Source organism: Ascaphus truei, chromosome 1 (assembly GCF_040206685.1).
Source record: "Ascaphus truei isolate aAscTru1 chromosome 1, aAscTru1.hap1, whole genome shotgun sequence".
Classification (NCBI taxonomy): domain Eukaryota; kingdom Metazoa; phylum Chordata; class Amphibia; order Anura; family Ascaphidae; genus Ascaphus; species Ascaphus truei.
Window position 1 is genome coordinate 229,686,032 of NC_134483.1, and position 24,494 is coordinate 229,710,525.

Below are 24,494 nucleotides of genomic sequence, written 5' to 3' on the forward strand. Positions count from 1 at the left end.
CTCTATCCACCTTTAAGACCCAACTTAAGACACACTTGCTTAAAGAAGCATATGAATAGCACTGTGGATATTTTGAACACATGATACCTAAAGCTTGGCCCCCTGCAGGCGCACTTACCAGAACTCCCTCCTACTGTCTCTGTACGTTCTCCCTACCTACCAATGAAACTGTAAGCTCCTTTGGGCAGGGACTTCACTTCCTTAATGTTACTTTTATGTCTAAAGCACTTATTCCCATGATCTGTTATTTATATTATCTGTTATTTGATTACCATGTGTATTATTACTGTGAAGCGCTATGTACATTAATGGCGCTATATAAATAAAGATATACAATACAATATGTGTGTTATTTTTAGTTCTAATTGTCAGATGTGTTTGATTAAAATTATTTGTTTATTATTACTTAATCACATCATAATTGCATTATGATTGTTATGTCTGAATGCTTTTTTGGGGGGACTTCTTTGTTCTTGGTGTTTTTGATATTTGTTCTGCCCCCTAGCACCGCCAGTCCTGACTTTAATCAGCCGGTATTCTCTGGTTATAGACATTTATTTTCAACGGAGATTTGATTGCGGTATTTTTTGTGCTTTGGCAATTGCTTTTCTTATAAATGCTTGAGCACTCAAATCTGCAGCCAATTCATTGTATTCTTATAAACTTATTAGTCAACCAGTTGAGCATGATAACTACTATATTAGGATTTCATAGGAACAGGTGAAAATAAAAATATACTTTTTCACAAGACACAGATAACATTTTCACTTTAAGGATGATTGTGTTGGAAAAAGCCATAAAAGTAGAAAGCCAGAAAAAGTTATAAAAAGCAGATTTAATAGCAGCATTTGGGAACTGTACATGAATGTAGCATGCATGTTTTATAGTGCTTACTGTAAGTATGAATTGATACCAATCTGAAATTCTTTAGTCATCTCACCTTGCACATTGTAAAGTCGTACTGTGTGTGTCATGTGGTTTAGGATACAAACCACTTCAGAGAAAATGCTTCCATGACTGACTCTCACAATTGGTGGATCAGAAATAATATAAGGCTGGAAGAAAAAAAAAATTCCAAAAAATAAGCCACACGCTGTTCGTACATAATCATTCAAAATATAAGAACTACTTTTTTTTACAACAATAAAATCACAAATAAAGTGTTTCTTTAAGGCACCTATTGAATGTAATATGAAGTTGCGTTCCCTGGACTGGTGAAGATTTCAATCTCACATTTGTTTTATAATACATTTTTATAAAAAGTTTTTAGACCTTTATTGAAGTGGGGCTTCCTAGGAACAAAGCGTACTAGTTGCAGTGTGGCAAGATTAAAATTGTAGTTCCACCTAGTTTTTTTTTGTTAAACATATGTGCAAGCAGAGGGTTCCTGGGGCAGAATTGTGTTAATTTCAGCTCCAGGGACCCCTTATGGTTTCAGAGATCATTCATCACGGTTTCCAATTGGGACACGTGTCGATGGAGATTTAACAACCAGAAAGCAATGGAGATCAGGATCGCAAGAACCAGTGGTTCCCCAGAGCCGAGATAACCATGGTTCAGCTTCTTGAATGGAATGCTTCTTTAAGCAGTTTAACTTTGTGTTATTGATGGTTTTTGTTTCAACATTTTTAAATGTGTTTTTTTTTTTAATATGTGTAACATGGTGAGCTGAAACATTTGAGGATTTCTGGATTTTACAGAATGACCACAAGCATCCAGATCAGTTAACCACCAATATTTTATGGACTCATGCTGTAAAATCAAAAGTGCCAGTAAATGTATTTCTCTATGGTATGTGCTTCTTTGTTCTGATTTTTCTACAGATGTGTGATTATGTTTTATCCAGTGCTCGGAGACACGCATTTGTCTTGTACATAGACTTAACTTAAAAATACCTGGCGCATTGCTTGTTAATTAGCCCCAGTAAACAGGATTCTTTTAGCCATCATAAACGTGGCTTTTTGAATGCTAGTAAATTAACAATGTTCACAAATAAGGAAAACAAATATATTAAGGTGGTGCAGACAACACCCCCTGCCTGACTCAAACTACCAAAACAAGGAACCAAAAAAATGTGTTAGTGGATGGGTGTAAGAATGTCCATAGGACATTCAGGCCTACAATCATGCTTAGCTCTTTACCCCTGAAGATGCTCAACACTAAATCCTTCTGAGAATAGTGTTAAACTACAGTCACTTTTCTACACATCTCAAAAGAAAAATGTGTGTACAACTAAATACCTTTGCTTCACCATCAGGAATGAAAAGATAGGCACCACTTTTATCTTTGTTACTTGTAGTTCCATACCACGCAAATTCCACTTTAGTGTGATGAGTATTTCCATTTTCTTTTGTTTTCATTTTCTAAAAACACAGTTTTCATATAGTATGTTATACTTAAGAATGTATTGTGTTAGACAGCTGAAGCAGTATGGGTTACAATGTACACAAAACAGCATGAATGTCTTTTCTTAGTTAGTTACGTAATAATTGTAGCTTTTTATATGCTCCATCACACAACACTTTAACAACTGCATTTGTGATCCTTACCTCCATAAGTCCAGATTGCTCTGAAAACCAAAGTTTCAAGTACGAATTTTCAATAGTTAGGGCATCAACTATGCTGTTCATCTCATTTATCTTAAAGATTCCATCTGAAATTACTTTCACATCACTTCTTCCTCTGACGTAAATGCTATAATCTGCCTTAACGGTTTCTGAGCTCTCTGCTTCCACGAGCTGGTAGACTGCAAGGCCGAGCGCTGGTAAATGTGCCACAAATGAAACCTTTTAAAACAAGGAAGGAGATAAATACAAGAATGGTGAGAAATGCTGGTGCAGAGACTGAGCAAATCCATAAAAGGTAATACTCTTAATTGTTATAGAAGCCACAATGAATTGACAAACAGCATGGAAATACAATGTTAGCACTCTACAGAAGCTAACAATTGTCACCTAGTCGGATTAAAAAGTGTTTTGTATTTATAGTTTTCTAAATGAATTTGAATGAGTTTAAACAATGCATTACAATCCCATGTGCAAAAATAAAGTGTCATAAATGGACACAAGTGGTAGGTAAAACAGAAAAAAACATTACAGGCAACAGTACATACAAAACATCTAGTACAAACGATGCCAAAGCTAAATAATGCTACGGCTACGCTAATAGTGCCGGCGACGGTCAGGCGACGGTCGCTGGAAAATCAAATAAAGATGACTTCCAGCGATGGCGACCAATCCGTCGCCCCTACTATAAGCGCACGCGAAGGTGGCAATGCATTTGTTTTGCTGCGGCGTCGCTGTTGCCGGCACTATAAACGCAGCCTAAGGAAACAAAATGAATAAATAATTAGAAGTTTGCCACAATTTATATTGATGCAGTCATTCTTTGCAAATACTGTGATTAACATTTATTCAACCATTGACTGCCTCTCAGGTTCCTTTATAAAGCAGTAAAACATCAAAGGAGGATGCGCTACTTCCAAGTACTCTAACTCCATTTTGTGGTATTAAGTATTTCTAATGGGCTGTGCTCTAACGAAATGAGGCTTGAGTTGCATGATTGCAGAAGTTTCATTTGAAACTAGACTACCGTATTCTTAGTTTGTTCTGCTTCTAAAAGCAGGAAGGCAAAAGGACCTTTTGCCAAAAGGTAAATATAAAGCCACAGTAGATCAATTTTACAAGTCTAACTTTACAGTCTAAATAATAAACAATGATATATATATATCTATATTAAAAAAAACAAAAAAAAAACACAGAAATGTGTACTACTTTGTAGTATTAATACAGTATACCTGATAAGAGATGTGCGAAACAACAGCAGCTCCATCCCAAACTGCACTGATTTGGGCCCTTACAAGTTTTCCTGCAGCATTTAGAACTTTAATTTTTGGCGAACTCGCAAACACAGAAACCACAGAGAAACGCTCTTGTTCAGTAGGATTATAAATTGCAAGGTACCTGCAATAAACATAAATTATGTCTACATCGTATATTAAAAGTAACTTATTTTAAAGTATATATAGGCATACCCCGGTTTAAGGACACTCACTTTAAGTACACTCGCGATTAAGTACATATCGCCCAATAGGCAAACGCCAGCTCACGCATGCGCCTGTCAGCACGTCCTGAACAGCAATACCGGCTCCCTACCTGTACCGAGGCTGTGCGCAAGCAGGGAGACGACAGAGCCTGTTACACAGGCGTTATTTACATCAGTTTTGCACATATATGACGATTGCAGTACAGTACATGCATCGATAAGTGGGAAAAAGGTAGTGCTTCACTTTAAGTACATTTTCACTTTACATACATGCTCCGGTCCCATTGCGTACGTTAATGCGGGGTATGCCTGTATGTGCTTGTTTAAAAAACATGTAACTGTTGAAAAACTGCAAACTTAGGCCACGCTTATAGTGCAGGCGATGGTGACATTAACGATGATGTCACCCGTCGCCATTGCGAAAGTTGTAAATCAGTTACAGATGACGCTGGCTACAAGTGGAGTGACGTCAGCAAGGGGGAATGCCGAGGGGCGGAGACAAGAGCAAGGAGGAAGGCAGAGGTGCGGAGACAAGAACAAGGGGAAAGGCAGAGGGAGGAGACAATAACAAGGGAGAAGGCAGAGGGCAGAGACAATAACAAGGGAGAAGGCAGAGGGGCGGAGACAAGAAGGGGGAAGGCAGAGGGGCGGGCCGAGACAAGAGCAAACAGAAACAGCAAAAGGCAAAACGGAAAGTTGTTGTGTTTCTGTATGCTGCCAATGTGTGCTATTTAAACACAAAATGGAGTTTGTTTAAACCTCTAGAATACACACCTCTCCCTGCAAATCACACACACGCCAACACACAGGCACGCAGAGGCCAACACACACAGAGACAGAGGCACACAGACACAGAGGCCAGCACACACACACACACACACACACCTAAAACCACATTGTAAGTCACTAGGTGTCAGCATGTACTGTTGACATAAACTCTGATTGGGTGCAATAAAAGGTATCTGATTGGCTTATAGGCTGTCACATGGTGAGAACGTCTGCAAAAATCAAATTCTAGTGACAAGGATTTTGGTTGCGTCGCCAGCACTATAAGCGCAGCCTTAGTAAGCCTTTGATTAACAAGGAAGTTCCCCCTTGGACTATTATTTGTAAATTATTTTTACACTTTTAATGTTTCCATGTTAACCAAAAACTTTATTTTTTTATTTACATTTTATTTAATTACTCACTTTACCTGCACCGATGAGGGAAAAAAAAAACAAATAAAATTATATAAATGGCATCAATAACCAGAGGTAAAAGTGACATATAAGTAAGCATAAAAAATTAGACCGGGCCTAGTCAAAATTAAATTATACTAATTTTGCAATGGATAAGTAAACACTAATTTTAATATTGATTGGATTTTTCAAAGAATGATACAAAGGACTGCTGCTTTAAAAGAATAAATGTACTCCACCCAAAAAAACAAAAAAATAAATAGCGGATTAAAATTGAGATTTGCTTTCTTATTCTAGAACACAAATATTACAGTTACATAGTTACATAATAGATGAGGTTGAAAAAAAACCACATGTCCATCAAGTTCAACCTATGCTAAATTTACAGACAGATACTCCATCCTATATCCATACAGTACTGTATATTGATCCAGAGCAAGGCAAACAAAAAACCCCAGAGAAACATCATCCAATGATATCTCATAAGGGGAATAATAAACTCCTCCCTGACTCCAAGAATTGGCAATGACATTACTCCCTGGATCAACATCCTTCCCATGTATACCTATTTGGTATATCCCTGTATACCTTTCCTTTCTAAAATGATGTCCAACATTTTTTGAACATATCTATTGTATCTGCCATCACAGTCTCCATGGGTAATGAATTGCACATTTTAACTGTTCTTACTGTAAAGAACCCTTTCCTTTGTTGCTGATGAAATCTCCTTTCCTCCAACCTTAAGGGATGACCCTGTGTTCTGTGTACTGCCTTTGGGATAAATAGTTCTCTTGAAAGCTCTTTTTACTGTCCACGAATATATTTGTATCCCCTCTTAAATGCCTCTTTTCTCATGTAAACAAATCTAATTTCGCAAGCCTCTCATAAATCAGATTATCTATCATCTTTATTAATTTGGTGGCTCTTCTTTTCACTCTAGTTCCATGATGTCTTTTCTAAGGAGTGGTACCCAAAATGTTACTCCTTATGCAAGGTGTGGTCTTACTAATGCTTTATAAAGGGGCATGTTTACTTCCCTTCCATCCATTGCTCGTTTAATGCAAGATAAGATCTTGTTTGCCTTTGCAGCTACTTCATGACGTCGGGTACTATTGCTCTCGCCTGCTGTCTAAAAGCACCCTTAAATCCTTCTCCATCAAGGATTCCCTAATTTATCCCCACTTAATTTGGAAGTCACCTGTTTATTCTTGTTTCCCAAATGCATAACCTTACATTTATCTGTATTAAACCTCATATGCCATTTAAATGCCTAAGTTTTCAGTCTACCCATGTCCTTTTGGAGAGAAATTATATCCTGCTCTGATTCTACTACCTTATGCAATCTAGTGTCATCAGCTAAAATAGAGACTGATCTCTATGCAAACCTCAAGTTTCTTATTAAACAAGTTAAAAAGCAAGTTAAAAAACAGTATCGAAAGTTCCATTTATGACAACCCTCTGTGTCTGTCCTTTAACCAGTTTTCAATCCAGGTGCATATATTATTTGCTTTATTTTGTACACCAACCTCGTGTGAAACCGTATCAAAAGCCTTTGCAAAATCTAAGTAGACCACATGAACTGCATTAGAAGGGAAAGGTTCCGGCGCCACAGCCTGTAACAAACTTCAGGGCACTTCCGGGTTGTAGAAAAAACTTTATTGGAGCCTCACAGACACATGGCTACACCACGATCTCCCCCTCAACGCGTTTCATGCTAGGAACAGCGCTTCGTCTTGGAGTGGGGAGACGTGGTCTGAGCCTGCACATTTAAATTAAAAAAGCCTGCGCGCCACATCAACTGCATTACCCTGGTCTAAATTCCTACTTACCTCCTCAAAGAAACAAATAAGGTTAGTTTAGCATGACCTATCCTTCATAAATCCATGCTGACTATTACTAATAATTTTGGTTTCCATTAGGTATTCCTGAATATTTTCCCGTACTAAATCTTTAAGTGGCTTCCCCACTATTGAAGTCAGGCTTACAGTTCTGTAATTCCCTGGTTGTGATTTAGTTCACTTTTTAAATCTAGGCACCACATCTGCTTTATGCCAATCTTGTGGCACCAAGCATGTGGAATTGTAGTCCTTGAATATCAAATGTAATGGTGTTAGAATCTCGGTGCCTCGGCACCGTCAGCGCAAACCTCTGACCACCCAGGGCGTGCAGTGGAACTTCCCCCTACCTGCAGTCACCTTCGCGGGCCGTCACCGCGGTCCCGCTTCCCTCGGCCGCTCCTCCTTCTCCTCGGCGGGAGAGACGGTCCTTCCGTCCCATGCGCGCGCGTGCTCATCCCTCCGGCACGGCCCGCGTGCACTCCTTGCTTACAGGGCACGCGTCTGCACCCGACCCTTATCCTCCACTCCTGCTGGCAGTCTCCATCCCCCTACACCGCACAGACACTTCCTGAGCTCTTTAGTGATCACCTGTGCACCTTCAGCTGCACCTATCCTGAGCAGCTTCCTGCAGTCCTCCTGTTCCGCCCCCCACCGCTGATTGGTCTCCCTTTCCTTATCAGACATCCCTGAGCCCTCACTCATCGCTCGACATACTTACTGCATGGAGCTAATGTGCTATTCCCTCAGTGATTCCACAGATTCAGACACGGCTTGTACGACTACCCTCTATGGCTCTCGACATTGGCACTCCGCAGACTTGTATTCTCTGGTACCCCTCGATCACGGCTTGGACCCAGGCTCTTCTCCTCTCTCCGCTCCCTGACCTCGGCAAGGCTTCCACGATTCTACTCCAATACCCGTACCAGCAAGTATGGTCTACGTTACCTATCTCAGGCCTGGCAACGCTTTACTCCACACTCCGGGCGCGATCCCTTTGCTGTGGGTGCGTGTATCCTTGCTAATCCCTTCAGCACAGGGAACGGGTCTGGTCTGCGGGCAGCACTGGCGTAACAAATGGTTTGGCTATTACTGAACTTGGCTCCTTAAGAACTCTTGGATGTATGCCATTGATGCCAGGTGACTTATTTACTTTCATTTTATCAAGTCGCCTAGGAACTTTTTCCTCAGTAAACCAATTATTCGTTAATAGAGGTTGTGGCTTCCTCCTGCGGCACTACTATTGCAATGGATTCTTCCTTGGTAAACAGAGAGGAAATAATTTGTTTAATACCTCTGTTTATTTATTATCTTAATTAATCTGCCTCCCCATCTCACACTGAAAGGGTCTGTAAGAGATGTGTTTAGAGGTACATTTAATGGATCTCAATTAGGGTGAAATTAAATCCGTGCTTTATTGCACCTGTTCCTTTAACAAGGTAAACATACAAAAAGAAACAAAATTTGATGATGTCTTAGGTCCGGAGACTTGATTAAATTGAAAAAGAGGGAAGTATTTTTTTTAATTGCGCGGGGTCACATTGTCGCATTACTATCATGAGAAACTACTGCCTAGAGGCTTCAGGATAAAAAAAAAAACCAGCCAACCATTGGGAGGAACGATCCTGAATTCTGCAGAAAATGGGTGGCAATACTCAATAAATGTTCTTTCAACCTCACTATACTGGTGATAGAGCAATCCAGTAAAGAACTAAGCAAAATCAAAAAGGACATTGACGTGATCTACAGCAAACATGGAGACACCATGAACACGGACAAAGAAACAAACTGGACGGACAAGATACAGGCGTCGATTGATGCATACCGGGAAAAAATTGATAAATACAAAAGAGACAAGCTCAAGCAGGTAACTGCAGACTACAAGGACCGACGGGTATACCAGTGGTTGCTCGGCATTGGTGACAACTCGCAAGCAACCTCAAGGGAAAGACGTTTTTACGCTCGTTCCAGGAGGGCACAGACAACAGGAACAGCATACAATACTAGTGACACCGACCTGTTAGACCCACAGAAGGGGATATCCATGGATTCTTTTTAGGATCAGGGACTGTGACGCACGGAAGATCTCCCCTCCCCGACACTGACGTCGGCGATAAATCGGGAGAGGTGGGTGGAAACCGAAGATATCTGCCAAGGGACTCCAAGAAGGCGAGAGGAGGGAGAGGCTGGCCGCGGAGACGGTAATCTACAATATTTCTGACCATATTCTCACCATGGCAGAGATGAACATCATACAGAAAGGACTATCATTTGTCCCCACTAACAGGCAAGACCCATTCAACTGGGAGGTCGACCTCTTCAAACTCAAGCTGCATCCAAAATACTTTTTTTTATCAAACCTATGGAAGATACACACAGCAATGCCAACGTGGATACTATTACGGGAAGACACTTCAGGGCTAAAAGCCGATTTGACCCTATGGTTACTAACCATAACATCTCAACCTTCATGGGACTAGTGGAGAGAGACACTAGAGAATGGATTAGTCACTAGAAGACTAGTTACAGCAACCTGACAATGGAAGAACAGCAGGCACTAAAGACGCTACTAAACAACAGAGAAATCATTATACGGGCCAGCAGACAAAGGTGGCGGCATAGTGGTCATGCCATACTCATACTACAAAGGAGAAATCCTGCAACAACTTGGTGTGGATCACCACTATAAACGATTATCATCTGATGAAACAGGACCTTTCAAGAAAGAGATCGATGGGATCATACAGATGGGGATTAATAATTCATGGATCACCGATGACACTGCCAAGTTTCTCATGCAAGCACACCCGATTACACCTGTTATCTACACTCTTCCAAAAATCCACAATTCCCCACCAAACCACCGGGATGGCCGATCATCTCATCCCGAGGCTCATTGTGCCATCCATTATCTCAATACATTGACTTCTACCTGCAACCGATGGTGACCTGTATGGCTTCATATGTGAAGGACACCACAGACTTCATCCACAAATTGGACAGTATATCCACGGTGACGGCGGACACCATTCTAGTCACAATGTACGTTACGAGTCTCTACACCAACATCCCACATGAAGAAGGGATTAATGCAATTCGAGAACATTTCAGCAGCTTTACCGAACACAAGGGCCCTCCTCCTGAGTTATTACTGTTGCTTATTGAGGTGATTTTTCACAAAAACTGTTTTAAATTTGAAAAAAACATCTACCTTCAGCTGATGGGGATGGACACGGGGTCCAAATGGCACCTGCATATGCTAATCTTTTTATGGATACCAATTAACATATCCATCTGCTACACGATGCCCCTCATGCAGACCGAATTGTCCATTATAAGCGATATATCAATGATGTGTTTCTGGTCTGGGGGGTACTAGAATCGGAACACCTCAGCTTCTTAAGTCACCTCAACAACATTCTATGCTCAATACGCTTCACGGTGAACTACAGTAAAGTGGAAGCTACATTTCTTGATACTGTAGTATTGAAGGATATAAACAAACTCAGCACGAAACTGTTTCAAAAACCCACAGACAAAAACTCTTTACTATATGCCACAAGTGACAACCCACCCCAATTGAAGTCAGATCTCCCGTACTCACAAAGGCTACGGGTACGTCGGATCACCAGTAACCCCAGTGAAGTTGAAGAGGCACTTTTGGAAATGGCCACACGCTTTCGTGAAAGGGGGTATGACCCTAAGGAGATCAAGGAGGCACTGATGCAGGCAAGGATTCCACAAGGGAAACTCTTCTCACACCGGTTGAGAGGAACAACGACACTAACCATATTAAAGTAGTCAGCACTATACACACTATACAAAAGCATTGGCATATATTGGCCAATGACCAGAGGATTGGGAAAGACTTTGCTGCTCCCCCCCTCGTTTGTTACCAGAGAGGCAGAAGCTTGGGTAACCTACTCACCCACTCAGATCCAGTCAATAAGTACATGCCTAGCTCAACGTGGCTTTCGCGGAAACTAGGGGTTTATAGCTGTCACAGCTGCTCAAATTGCCAGTTCTTACAGAATGGGAAGTTCATAAAGATTAGACAATATATGAAATGTGAGTCAAAGTACGTGTTGTACTTTATCTAATGCCCCTGTGGCCTCTACTATAATTGGAAAAACAATGAGAATGCTGAAGGAACGCATCAGCATTCACAGATGTGCGATCAGGAAAGCTCTGGCAAGTATGGAGAACGATGATGACCTCAAGCACCAACCAGTGGCACGACACTTCAAGAAACAAGCACATCCTTGCCACCATGCATCGCATGCCCATCTTGCAGGCTGGCACCTCTCCTCGTGGGGGGACGGACAGAAACTTGAAGCCAAAACTATTCATGAACTTAGGACCAAACTTTAAATTAAGTTATTTCCTTTAGGGAGACTTGCTTGAAAGTGATCATTGATTGATAATTGATTGAGATATTGGTTGTTTATATGTTTTACGTTCTGTAACTTCGTTGGTAGGTCATTGTTACGTTACGCATTGTTATTGTTACGCATTGGCAAACAGCACACTATGCACATCGCTGGGCTCTGTGTCTGTGCACGCGCCGGGGCCATCCCCATGGCAACCAGCGGACGGCTGCACCCCGACTACAAACTGAAGCTCCACTCCTGCTTCCCGTGTGGTTACTAGGAACGCATTGCCACGAGCGCCTCACACACCTACTAGCCCCATGACGCGAGTAAACAACTAGGCTTACATAAGCAACTGTTATAGTTTCATTGCTTGGTGGCTATTGGTTGTTGTATTACACTGTACGATATCTGTGTGTGTGTGTGTGTGTGTGTGTGGGTATATTCCCCCTCCCCCTGTTTTTGGGGGAACGAAACGTTGGTCTTTGATGTAATCCCTTGTTCACTGAATACACCTGTTACCAAACTACGCTTGAGTGCTGTCTCTTATTACCTGACTTTGGAACGGTATCGTATACATACAGTATATTATTTATATGGGACAGGCACCTACAGTGTCGGCCGAGCTGACTCTAATGCGGCCGCCACCACAGTTTTAAAATAGCGCGGGCTGTCTCCGTCCGAAACCGGGCCGGTTTCGGGCGGTTTTCCCGCGCCTCGGGCGCTTTCAATAGTAAGCGCCATTAGCGCTTATCTATTGAAGCGGCCGCCGCACGGGAAACTCTGTTTTTAAACGGAGAACGGACCCTCGGCTAGCCCGCTACGATCCCGGCCAGCTTTAGACTGAGCTTAGCCGGGACAGTACACTACATGTGTGCCTACTGCTTCGTTTCACTACACATACATATGTACATATTCAAACGAAGCAGTAGGCACTCCTGTAGGAACACGTAGTGTAGGTGCCTGTATGATATAAATATATCACCAAAAAAATCTACTCGCCACCTAGTACCACACGTGACAATGGAAGAGATCCGAAGATTCCAGCGGTGCATATGTGAGTATTGCATGTCTCCCTCTATTGAGACTGGATGACCGGTAACAGTGCAGCAACACAAGGGTCATGTAGGGCGCAATCCTACAAAGTAACGGTACGTTAACCCTCATTCATGTTATTTGTCATATGTGATAGATTCATGTAAAAAGCACTGGGTCCAATACTTAGTTATGGTTATAGGCTGACTCCCCAACAAATGAAGGATCATTATTATCTGCTGAAGTTCTGAACGAGATTGAGCACTGTTTTTGGGACCCTTGCCCCATTACCACATAGTACCACACGTGTGCTGCTTGGGCCAACAGGAGCTCGCCACGGTGTTAAATCCACTCGCTCGGGGCGTTCAAATGTATAGTGTTCGACAAACCTATACATTTGCACGCCCCGGGCGAGTGGATTTAACATCGTGGCGAGCTCCTGTTGGTCCAAGCAGCACGCGTGTGGTACTAGGTGGCGAGTAGATTTTTTTTTTTTGGTGATTTGTCGATATATATATATATATATATATATATATATATATATATATATATATATATATATATATGATGTGTCGATATAGATAGATAGATATATATATATATATATATATATATATATATATATATATATATATATATATATATATATATATATACACACACACACAACAGGTATTACCAGATCTTCATCCGGAAAGAAGAGAGGAGCACACAGCCAAGTTGAAATAACAATATATTGAGGTAACAAAAACCAAGGCACTACATCTGTACCAACACAACTCAAAACCTGGGCTATGGTATGAGTTAGATCAATATATATGGCAGGTGCACCACTCATAGGTGTAATAAAGGTGAAACAAGGCAGCAGGCACTCTGTAAACAATGAAGAGCTGATGCTTATCCCATATGCGATATTGAAACAACAGGTATTACCAGATCTTCATCCGGAAAGAAGAGACAGCACACAGCCAAGTTGAAATAACAATATATTGAGGTAACAAAAACCAAGGCACTACATCATAGCACCAGCTCTTCATTGTTTACAGAGTGCCTGCTGCCTTGTGTGCCACACACACACACACACACACACACACACACACACACACACACACACACACACACACACACACACACACACACACACACACACACACACACACACACACACACGCGTTCCTTTACCCCCTCTGCCTTTATCTGTTTACATCCAGTATCCATCTAACAGAAGACATCTATCAGCCTGATACTGCAACTTTGTTTACCCACACTAATCCACTTAACGGCTATCCTATACTCCCAATTTGTTGCTACTTTCATTGGTTACGCATTCAAGTGATATATCACCCACAGCAATTACCACTCCTTCACAATAGATCTACTGGACATTTTTTTGGTTAGACGTTTATTATTTTTTCTCCTCAATATATTCCATCCTTTGTTGGGTTTTTATATATTGTGTTTCATTGCATACATTGTGTTTGTTTTTATCTGTTTGTCCAGCAACCAAGCTTTTCTTGCCTATAAAAAATTATCCTGATTTTTTACAGCTATACAGAATTGCGCTTTTTTCTGTTTCCAATATATATATATACTCACATATACAGACACACACACATATGCACACATACATTATATATACACACACATACATTATATATACACACACATACATTATATATACACACACATATACATTATATATATATACACACACATACATTATATATACACACACATACATTATATATACACACACACATACATTATATATACACACACATAGACACACACACACACACAAAAGCCCAACAAGAAAGTATCTTATATGTTACTGTTGTTGCAGCTGTAGGGCAAGGCCTCTGCTTTCCTGGGTCAGCATCCTTGTGTGCTATGGCACTCTATGTGTTCAGGTATAGAGGTCCTCTTTCTCATTATGTCAGTCCAAATATGAGCTAAGGAATCTCTCTCACCTCACATCAGGCTTTTTCCATGAGTCCTAATCAGCCAGATGGAGTCTGGTTGATTGCCTGTGAGCAATTAACCAGCACACTGCTGGATTAAGAGGCAGTTTATCTCAAACAGTGATAAGTCCCTGTTAGAGGTACTATGGTTTTTTTCAAGTTTCCTTTTGTCATAAAGGTACGTAAATAACTTTTTAGCGCTGATCTTACTTTCTATTGCAGTCCTTTTTTCCCTTTTTTGCTAATTTGATTGCCCTTTTGCAACTTTTGTTACATTCCTTATAATTCTGACATGATGCCACCGTCCCTTCTGACTTCAAGAATCTAAACATCTTCCTCTTCTTTTCCATTTCCTCACCTAGCTGTTTATTTAGCCACATTGGTTTAGACTTATTTTTTTTATACTTATTGCCGATAAGTATGCTTTTATAATAATGTATTAAAGACTGCCCATTTATCTTCCACATTTTTCCCTACAAAAACACCATCCCAAGTTATTCTTCATAGATTAGTCCTCAGTTTGTTAAAATATGTCTTTCTAAAGTTTTAAGTCGTTATTGAACCTAGGTAATCTGGTTTTGATAATTTATTTCAAATGAGACCATGCTATGATCACCGTTACCCAAATGTTCCCGCACTTGAATATTTGTTATTACTTCTACATTGTTTGATATTACTAAATCCAGTATTGCCCCTCTCCTAGTTGGTTCCTAAATAATTTGGGTAATGTAATTGTCTTTAAGCACCCCCAAAAAACTGTTTCTTTTTGTTGTAATGCTAATCTCATTGTCCCAGTCTATGTCTGGATAATTAAAATCGCCCATTATGCAAACATGACCCAGTTTTTGATGCCTTCTTCAATTGCAAAGCATTTTGGATTCATCAAGCTCTCAGATATTTGGTGGTTAATTGCATATCCCTACAAACATTTTCTTAGTACTTTTACTGCCACTGCTAATTTCTATCCAGAAGGTCTCTACATTTTCATCATTCCCTTCATAAACATCTACCCTTATAATAGGGTTTAGATCCGGTTTAACATATAAACATACTCCACCTCGTCTTCTATTTGCTCGATCTTTCCGAAAAAGGGAATAACCCTCTAAATAAACTGTCAAGTCATGAGTTTCATCCCACCATGTTTCAATAATGCCTATATCATACTGCTCCCTTGCAGCTAATTAATTAGAGCTCCCCCATTTTATCTGTCAGGCTCTTGCATTAGAAAGCATGCATTTAAGTTTTTTTTTCAGTTTGTACTATTATCTTATCTGCTCCTTTCTACGCCAATTGTGTTTAATTAGAAGTTTAGTATTATCTGTGTTTAATATTTGTCTCTCTGCTTGCCAAACTCACACTTGTCCCCATTCTACCTCCATGACCCCTTGCTATTTCTCCATCTATTGAGTTTGTTATCTGTTTATCGGTTTCCTAGTCCTATTTTAATATTGATTGGACTTTCAAAGAATGCTAGAAAGGACTGCTGCATTAAAAGAGTAGACTTACTCCAAAAAAAAAGAAGGCCGTATTACAAATTGGATAAAATTAAGACATGTTTCTGATTATAATTCGTATTATATAAAAATGTAAAAAAAATAATAATTTACATATTTTAAGAAATCATATTGCTACCACGAAATAAAAATGACATATGAACCAAAAATGTTGTTTCAGTTAAGCACATTTGTTGTACACGGCTTAAAAAACAAAACAAAAACTCCAGACCGTTGCGATAAACACATCTCACATTTCTAAATTAACTACCTGGTACCGAATGAAAAATCATATAAAGTGGTTATCCATAGTTACCATTGTTGCCAGGTGTCCAGTATTGAAACTGGACTGTCCTGTATTTGTACACAGTCCAGTAAAAAAAATTAGAGGTAATACTGTAAATGTAGGTGCCCGGTATGATCTCTCTGGACATAGTAACCTGACCGGCTTGGGGGGCTATGGAATTTCCCAGAGCAGGGCTGTTGCTAGAGGGCTGGGCAGCTTCCTCAATCCTGAGTGGTTGCTGCTGGGTAATGCAGCCAATCAGGATGTGGTGTCAGGAGACTGAGCCTCGCGCATGTGTGTGTATGTGTGTGTGTGCCTCACCTTTCACCATTATGTCCAGTATTTTTGGCGAACCACCTGGCAACCCTACTAGTCACACATTACCAAAGTCTTTCACTTGAGACCAGCATGTGAATTAAAGGCTATCCCCCCCCATCCCCCTCCCCTCAATTTAAACTGTAATCAATGTAGATTAGCCATTATATTAATGTACAGTAACAGCATGGATTCATCATAATTGGAAAAGTCATCTTGGCAAAATATCTAGTTCAACATAGAAACACTGGACTTCTAACTTATTCAAATCCCCACAGTACAGTATTTCACAGAATCAGACAGTGTTAAAAAACAGGTAGAACCTGAATTTTTTTTCGTCCATATGCCCTTTAGTGATGATTGTTGGTGCACTCAGCAACAGAGGCGCTATAAAATGTCAATAAAATATATTGCTTGAGTTTCTCTGCAATTAAAACACAAATTAACTTTCACACTATAGAATTATTACATTCCAAAAAGAAGTACTGTTTTGGCAACCGAGCGCAAAAACATGTTATTAAAATAGTTGAAAGTACGCACTGCTTAAAAAATGGCCCCCAGGGAGAGTTAAAAGAAAAAAAAATACATTCTTACCTTGGATGCAGATTCATCTTTAGAACAGTCTTTTGAGGCAATGCATCATGGGATGGTTGCACATCATCCTAGAAAAAAAAAAATTTGTTGACAGCCAACACTATTTTAAACTTACATGTCATATTGCAAAGTTTATCATGTGGTAATGTAACATACAGTAACTATTTTAAAAGGAGAACAAAGAATACTCTAATATGATCAATAGATGTAAACAATGGTTTGAGTGGCAGTAAAATGTTCACACAGTACATCTTCTGCTATGGGCTGACTCAAGAAAAAAGCTAGCAGAAATTCACAGCCTGTAGTGGTCATTGTTAAATAGACAGTGTCAAATATTTATACATCAATATCTCTCAAATAGAAAGCAACTGGAGGATATGATAATGAAGTGTGTTATATCATATCAAATAAAGGGACATAGTCTGAAAAAAAAATAAAAAAGGGCTGAAAAGTATACACTTATACCACATTGAAGTATTGCAGTTGAGCACTGAACAGCTCAGAACATCATTACTACAACAGAATTTCTGAGAATTAAAGGGTTTTTGAAATGTATGCCATTACTGATTTTTCTTGTATTTTAAAAATATGCAACAATGCTGTAAAATCACTGTATAGTAATAAGTGGTGATTGGCATTTCCAAAATTAAATACAGTAACGCATAGGAGGCAAAATCAGGGCTGCAAAAGTGCACTCGCTTGTTCAGTGTTTTCCCCCCTTGGCTGGGGTGCCCCATGCCCTGACACAAAAAAAAAAGTTATGGTACTCAGTCCTTAGTAATCAGGTGCAGTGGGAACATACAATGAGGTACGGGGAGGAGAATGAAGGGACATGGAGGGCAAGAGTTAACAGCCAATCAAGTTAATACTACTCAACGTTATCTGAGCTTTGTAAATCTTCCCCCCACCCCTCCCCCCATGGTGCACAAGAGAGACTGAACAGGGCCAAGATGTGCCATAGTGAGGCAAAAATATGGGCTATGGGTTTTAAGGGGGGTGGAACAGTAGGGAGAAGGGGGACATGGAATGCAAGAAAAATGGTAAAAGACGTCAAGGCATAATGAAAATAAGAAACAACAAAAAGTTATATGTACAGTAGATGTATTCATCATTTTTAAGGGGTCAGATAAATACATTTTGTCTGGCTAGTACAAATTCAGGCGTCCTACCGAAAAGTTTAAAAATAAATATATCCTACCATACTGAAGAATGGAGATGATGGATTATAGGTGTATCTCTCCTTATCCTTAAGAACAAGGATATGTGCCGCATCTATGATCACCCTCTTCAAGCTCATTAGTGAATGGAACAGTCTGCACACAAAAGAAAAATGTAGAGTTAAAGACCGTCTCTAAGCTAGTTGTGTACTATGCAAAAGTCATAATTTATTTGTCACGGGAGTCCAGGTTATTTACACCTATTTACCGGGATCATACATTGAGCAAAACTAGGTTATTAAATAAATTGTAGTTTATTCCCATAAATTTGCTTACACACAATGATACACAAAATACAGATGAAAAGACACTTGCTTTACGACTCGGGTTGAAAACTAGCCTTTCCTAGGTGCAGGGAACTCTTTGGGCGAGTTTTACCGACCGGGTTCTTAGTCCGGAAAACCCTGGAACTCAAATCAGCATGAAATTCAACACGCCACCGGTACGTTCTCTTCTGAGAACTTGGTCCCTCCTGACAGCGAGTTACTACAAATCCTCTGGAACATAAAATCGGCATAAAATCCCAGCTGCGTCCACTACGATCGTTTCTGAGAACTTGGGCGTAAAAGTCGTGACTTAAGACTCTGGCAGGCAGGCTCTTCTGGCTTGAAATCGAAGCTGGTTGCTCTGCTATTCGTGCAGAAGCAACTTTGAGAAGCCCGCCCGCCCTCTTACAACTGGAGGACAACAATCTGATTGGTTCACAGATTCTTATAGTAATTCTGAGTTTCATTCACAAAACTGAACAGCCAATCACCACGTGGGAAAATTCCCAAGCAACCAATAAGAGCCAAGCTGGCTAGAGAAGCCAGGTCAGCGGGAAATCTGAAATAGCCAAGGGACATGCGCAAGCTTGCCATCTTTCTCTCTGGCTATCTCAATGCCACCCGCTGGGACAGACTCCACCAGGTCTGGCAGAGCAAGTGGCAGCCCGGATGACTGCCATTGATCTCCAGACCTCATACTCCACCTTTCCCCGCTGACCAAATTCTATTCCCACCTCTGGGCATCCTCTGACTATTTTGAACTCTGATGTCCAGCAGACGTACTGTAATGTAAAGAACACATTACATTTAATAAAGTATATTTCACTATACTTCTGGGTCTTGGGGAACAGGGGACAGACAGGGAAATATGCTGTAGTTTTATTTCTATCTGCCTTATTTCCAACACACTTTCCTTTGGACTCAGTCTGGACTCCCCCCTCAACCTTATATACAGCTGGGGTACCCACAAACCCTATACTGGATGTGGGTCAACAGGGCACTAGCTGGGGAACCCCCCTTAACCTAGGGATTCCCTCAGTTACAGGAATATAGGTTTTATCCCTGTGCCCCATTCTCCTTTCTGGACTGTGCTGAAGCAGTGGTGAATCGCGCTTGCGTTTTCAAGGGGAGATATTGCCGGCACAATGTGCCTACATGTATTCGAGAATCAGGCATGATTCCTGGGTACATTTATAGGGGAACCGATAACTCCGGACACCAACCTTCGAGGCACATTCTGTCAATGGTTCCTCCGCAAAACCCCCCTTGAAATTCATACCCTAGCAATCCCTGCTCGCTGGCATGCCAGGAAACGGGAACACGCAAAATATACTTTTATTACAGGCAATACATTGTATCTTTTCAATGTTACTGGGCCCAAGAGATAACTCTCTTGGACCCTTATACATGGATCAAGGGTAACCAAAATGGGCTTAACCTTTATTTGAGAGCCTGGTTACCCCTACCGTCACATTATCTTCTTCCATTCTTGCGATACTGATCGCTAGGTTACGAGTCTAATTCCAGAGTAATTTGCATTCCCCTCCAAGCTATTTTAGCATACAGATGCAGCCACCAGTATTAGAACACTTACCTTGGAAATTCTGGGAGATTCTGAGGCAGTCTCACAGTTAATGCCTCAACATTTCTGTGAGATTCTTAATGGCCCATTGGATTAACACAGCGGGGGGTCCCTGCAGTACCATACAAACTGAATGGGATTGCAGGGACCCCTGCTGTGTTAATCCTACAGGCCATTAAGAATCTCAAAGAAATGTTGAGGCATTTACTGTGAGACTGCCCAAGAATGTCCCAGGCAAGAGTTCTAATACTGGTGGCTGCATCTGTACAAACTTCAATTGCTTCTAATAGGATTATCTTAATATATAAAATCGAAAGGTTGGTACTAGCTGCGGTGAATCTGATTGGTCCTCAGCCTCTGGCCAATCAGATTGGTGGGTCTGACGTCACCCAACTGCCACTCTCTTCCCCCTCGGCCGGCCGGCCGGCCGCGCACGCGCACACACACACACACACACTCTCTGTCCTCTCCCCCCCCCCATCACACTCACCTCCCTCCCCGGCGCTCAGTCACCTCCCTCCCCGGCGCTCAGTCACCTCCCTCCCCAGCGCTCAGTCACCTCCCTCCCCGGCGCTCACTCACCTCCCTCCCCGGCGCTCACTCATCTCCCTCCCGGCGCTCACTCACCTCCCTCCCCGGCGGGGGGACAGGAAGTGGGCAGGCAGCCTGCAGCTGCCTCGCGGCGCCGAGTACCTAAGATGGCGGCGCCCGGAAGGACCCCCGTCCTCCCTCGCGGCGCCGAGTGCCTAAGATAGCAGCGCCCGGAAGGAGAGGTAGGAGAGGTGTGTGTGTGTGTGTCAGTGTGTGTGTGTGTGTGGGACACTGTGTGTGTGTGGGACACTGTGTGTGTGTGTGGGACACTGTAGGGTGGGGACCGGAGCTGCGCATGGGGGGGGGGGGGGGAAGAGGAGCAGAGAGAGAGGGGGGAGCCGAGAAACATACAGGGGGAGTGGAGAGGAGGGACCCGGAAATTTTAAGCAACCCCCCCCTCCTGTCCACTGTCCCCCCCCCCCTCCTGTCCACTGTCCCCCCCCCCCTCCTGTCCACTGTCCCCCCCTCCTGTCCACTGTCCCCCCCCTCCTGTCCACTGTCCCCCCCTCTTCTGTCCACTGTCCCCCCCGTCCTGTCCACTGTCCCCCCCGTCCTGTCCACTGTCCCCCCCCTCCTGTCCACTGTCCCCCCCCTCCTGTCCACTGTCCCCCCCCTCCTGTCCACTGTCCCCCCCTCCTGTCCACTGTGTCCCCCCTCCTGTCCACTGTGTCCCCCCCTCCTGTACACTGTGTCCCCCCCTCCTGTCCACTGTGTCCCCCCCCCTCCTGTCCACTGTCCCCCCCCCCATATAGCGGGAAATTTAACTCACGGGCAACGCCGGGTCTCTCAGCAAGTCATGAATAAATATGGTGCTGTTTTTGCACTGTGCCCCAGTTTTGTAGCAGGGAGACCTTCGTAACGAACCCATGATTAGCTCCTCTTTTTAAAGCTTTTCACTATTTTTGTAACAAGATTATTCCGAATTTTTTTAAATCTACAGTGCGCAGAAAACATTTGTATTCTATTTTATTTTGCTTTCAGACAACTTTCCCAGTTGTCGCCAGTGGGGAAAAAAAATTATATACAGTATATATACACACACTAGCTGAGAGACCCGGAGTTGCCCGGGAGTAAAATGTCCCGCTCCCTCCTCTCTGTCCACTCCCCCTGTGTTTCTCCGCTCCCCACTCTCTCTGTTTGTGCACCCCCCCTTTGCACGACTCCAGTCGCCCCCTACAGTGTTCCACACACACAGTCCCCACCCCCAAACACACACAGTGCCCCCTCACCACACACTGTGCCTCACCACACACACAGTGCACCCCCCCACAGTGTCCCCCCCCACACACACACAGGGTGGCCCCCCCTACACACACTCCCCCACTACACACACCCCCCCCCCACACAGTCTCTCCCCACCCTCCACACACACACACACTGCCCCCCCACACAGTCCCGTCCCCCCACACACACTGTTCCTTTCCCCCACACAGCCCCCCCCCCCCCCACACACACAAAGCCCCCTCCCCTGTTACAGGACCACAAAGCCCCCGCCTAGTCCTTCTCTGCTCTCCCTCCTCCCGTCCGGGGAGCGCTGCGCACGCGCCCCCTCTCTCCACCTGTGGGCGTCGGTTGCAGCAGGGAAGGGACGGGTGAGAGTGACGGACACCGGGAGGGGGGAATGCGCGCCGAGGGATCACCTGGAGAACAAAGCCCCCGCCTAGCCCTTCTCTGGTCTCCCTCCTCCCGTCCGGGGAGCGCTGCGCACGCGCACCCTCTCTCCACCTGCACGAGCCGCCGGTTGCAGCAGGGAAGGGACGGGGCCTGTCTGGCTGACAGGGGAGAGTGACGGACACCGGGAAGGAAAAAGTGAGCCGCGGGTGGGGAGGAGAAGAGAGTGGCAGTAGGGTGACGTCACAGAGCCATGCACGCCAATAAGAGGCGTGCAGGGGCGGGCCACGGAGCAATCTGATTGGCAGAAGGCTGAGTGACAGACCGACAGACCAGACCAGTGACAGACCAGTGACGGATCAGATTGCCCATAAGAATAGCCCACACACACACACACACACACACACACACACACACACACACACACACACACACACACACACACACACACACACACACACACACACACACACACACACACACACACAGCACTTTTTCTGCTACTATAATTGTTTTGTTAACTTTTTCTAATTAAGCAATAAAATGATTTAAAAAAAGTTCTACATGTGTAATATTGCATTGCTATTTGTTTTATACATATGGCAGATATTATTTAACTGTATGCAGATAGGAATTAATTATATGCACATAGAGTACATTTTTAGGGCTTCCACAATTTACAAAAGGTTGAAAACCACTGCCCTCACCCAAAACATTTCCTGGTAGAAGAAACCTTCAATCTCTCGTGAAAAGCAAAGGAAAAACTCTGAAATTAGCATCAACTGCAACTTAACGTAAGGGAGAATGCAAACAAGTTACAAGGCCTCAAGACACAGCTAGCAACAAAATACTGTACAAGATCCAAGAAACACTCATAGCTAGCGGATTATACTTTAATCCAGTGGTGCGCAAACTAGGGGGTGCGTGGTTTACAGAGGCCCCGTGCGCTTCCGAAGGCATTTACAGATGCAGCAACCAGTATTAGAACTCTGCCTGGGTAGATTCCTTAATGGCCCATAGGATTAACACAGCAGGGAGTCCCTGCAAACTGAATGGGACTGCAGGGACCCCCTGCTGTGCTAATCCGATGGGCCATTAAGAATTTTACAGAAATGTTGAGGCAATGGGACTGCAGGGACCCCCTGCTGTGTTAATCCGATGGGCCATTAAGAATTTTACAGAAATGTTGAGGCATTTACTGTGAGACTGCCCCAGTATCTGCCTGGAACTTCTCAGGTAAGTATTCTAATACTGGTAGCTGCATCAGTAGTTTGAAAATTTGTGAAGGAAAAAAACAAAGACTCCTTTACTTATGATAGCACAGTACAGTTAGGTTTGGAAATAATTGGACACTGATACAAGTTTTGTTATTTTGGCTGTGTACCAAAATAAATTAAAGTTACAGTTAAATAATGAATATGGGCTTAAAGTGCAGTCTATCAGTTTAATTTGAGGGTATTCACATCCAAATTGGAGGAAGGGTTTAGAAATTACATCTCTTCAATATGTAGCCCCCTCTTTTTCAAGGGACCAAAAGTAATTGGACAATTGACTCAAAAGCTGTTTCATGGACAGGTGTGGGCTATTCCTTCGTTATTTCATCATCAATTAAGCAGTAAAAGGTCTGGAGTTGATTCCAGGTGTTGCATTCGCATTTGGAAGGTGTTGCTGTGAACCCACAACATGCGGTCAAAGGAGCTCTCAATGCAAGTGAAACAGGTCATCCTTAGGCTGCAAAAAAAATAAAAAAATCCATCACAGAGATAGCAGGAACATTAGGAGTGGCCAAATCAATAGTTTTGTACATTCTGAGAAAAAAAGAACACACTGGTGAGCTCTGCAACACAAAAAGGCCTGGACGTCCACAGAAGACAACAGTGGTGGATGATCGCAGGATCCTTTTCATGGTAAAGAAAACCCCCCTCACAACATCCAGCCAAGTGAAGAACACTCTCCAGGAGGTAGGCATACCATTATCCAAGTCTACCTTAAATAGAAGACTTCCCGAGAGCAAATACAGAGGGTTCACCACAAGGTGCAAACCATTCATAAGACTCAAGAATAGAAAGGCCAGATTAGACTTTGCCAAACAATATCTAAAAAAGCCAACCCA

The 24,494-nt window shown here is 42.6% G+C and overlaps 1 protein-coding gene across 2 annotated transcripts in view; it reads right to left on the reverse strand.

Moving 5' to 3' along the window:
• Nucleotides 1–24,494, reverse strand: part of MAN2A1 (mannosidase alpha class 2A member 1) — a 316,852-nt gene that overhangs the window by 80,141 nt on the left and 212,217 nt on the right. For both annotated transcript variants that reach the window (XM_075601938.1, XM_075601947.1), the window contains exons 11-16: nucleotides 18,313–18,427; nucleotides 17,115–17,182; nucleotides 3,797–3,962; nucleotides 2,550–2,786; nucleotides 2,241–2,363; nucleotides 941–1,055 (exon numbers count right to left, since the gene is read on the reverse strand). In XM_075601938.1, coding sequence (XP_075458053.1) covers nucleotides 941–1,055; nucleotides 2,241–2,363; nucleotides 2,550–2,786; nucleotides 3,797–3,962; nucleotides 17,115–17,182; nucleotides 18,313–18,427 — 824 coding nt within the window. The remainder of the gene's footprint in view (nucleotides 1–940; nucleotides 1,056–2,240; nucleotides 2,364–2,549; nucleotides 2,787–3,796; nucleotides 3,963–17,114; nucleotides 17,183–18,312; nucleotides 18,428–24,494) is intronic.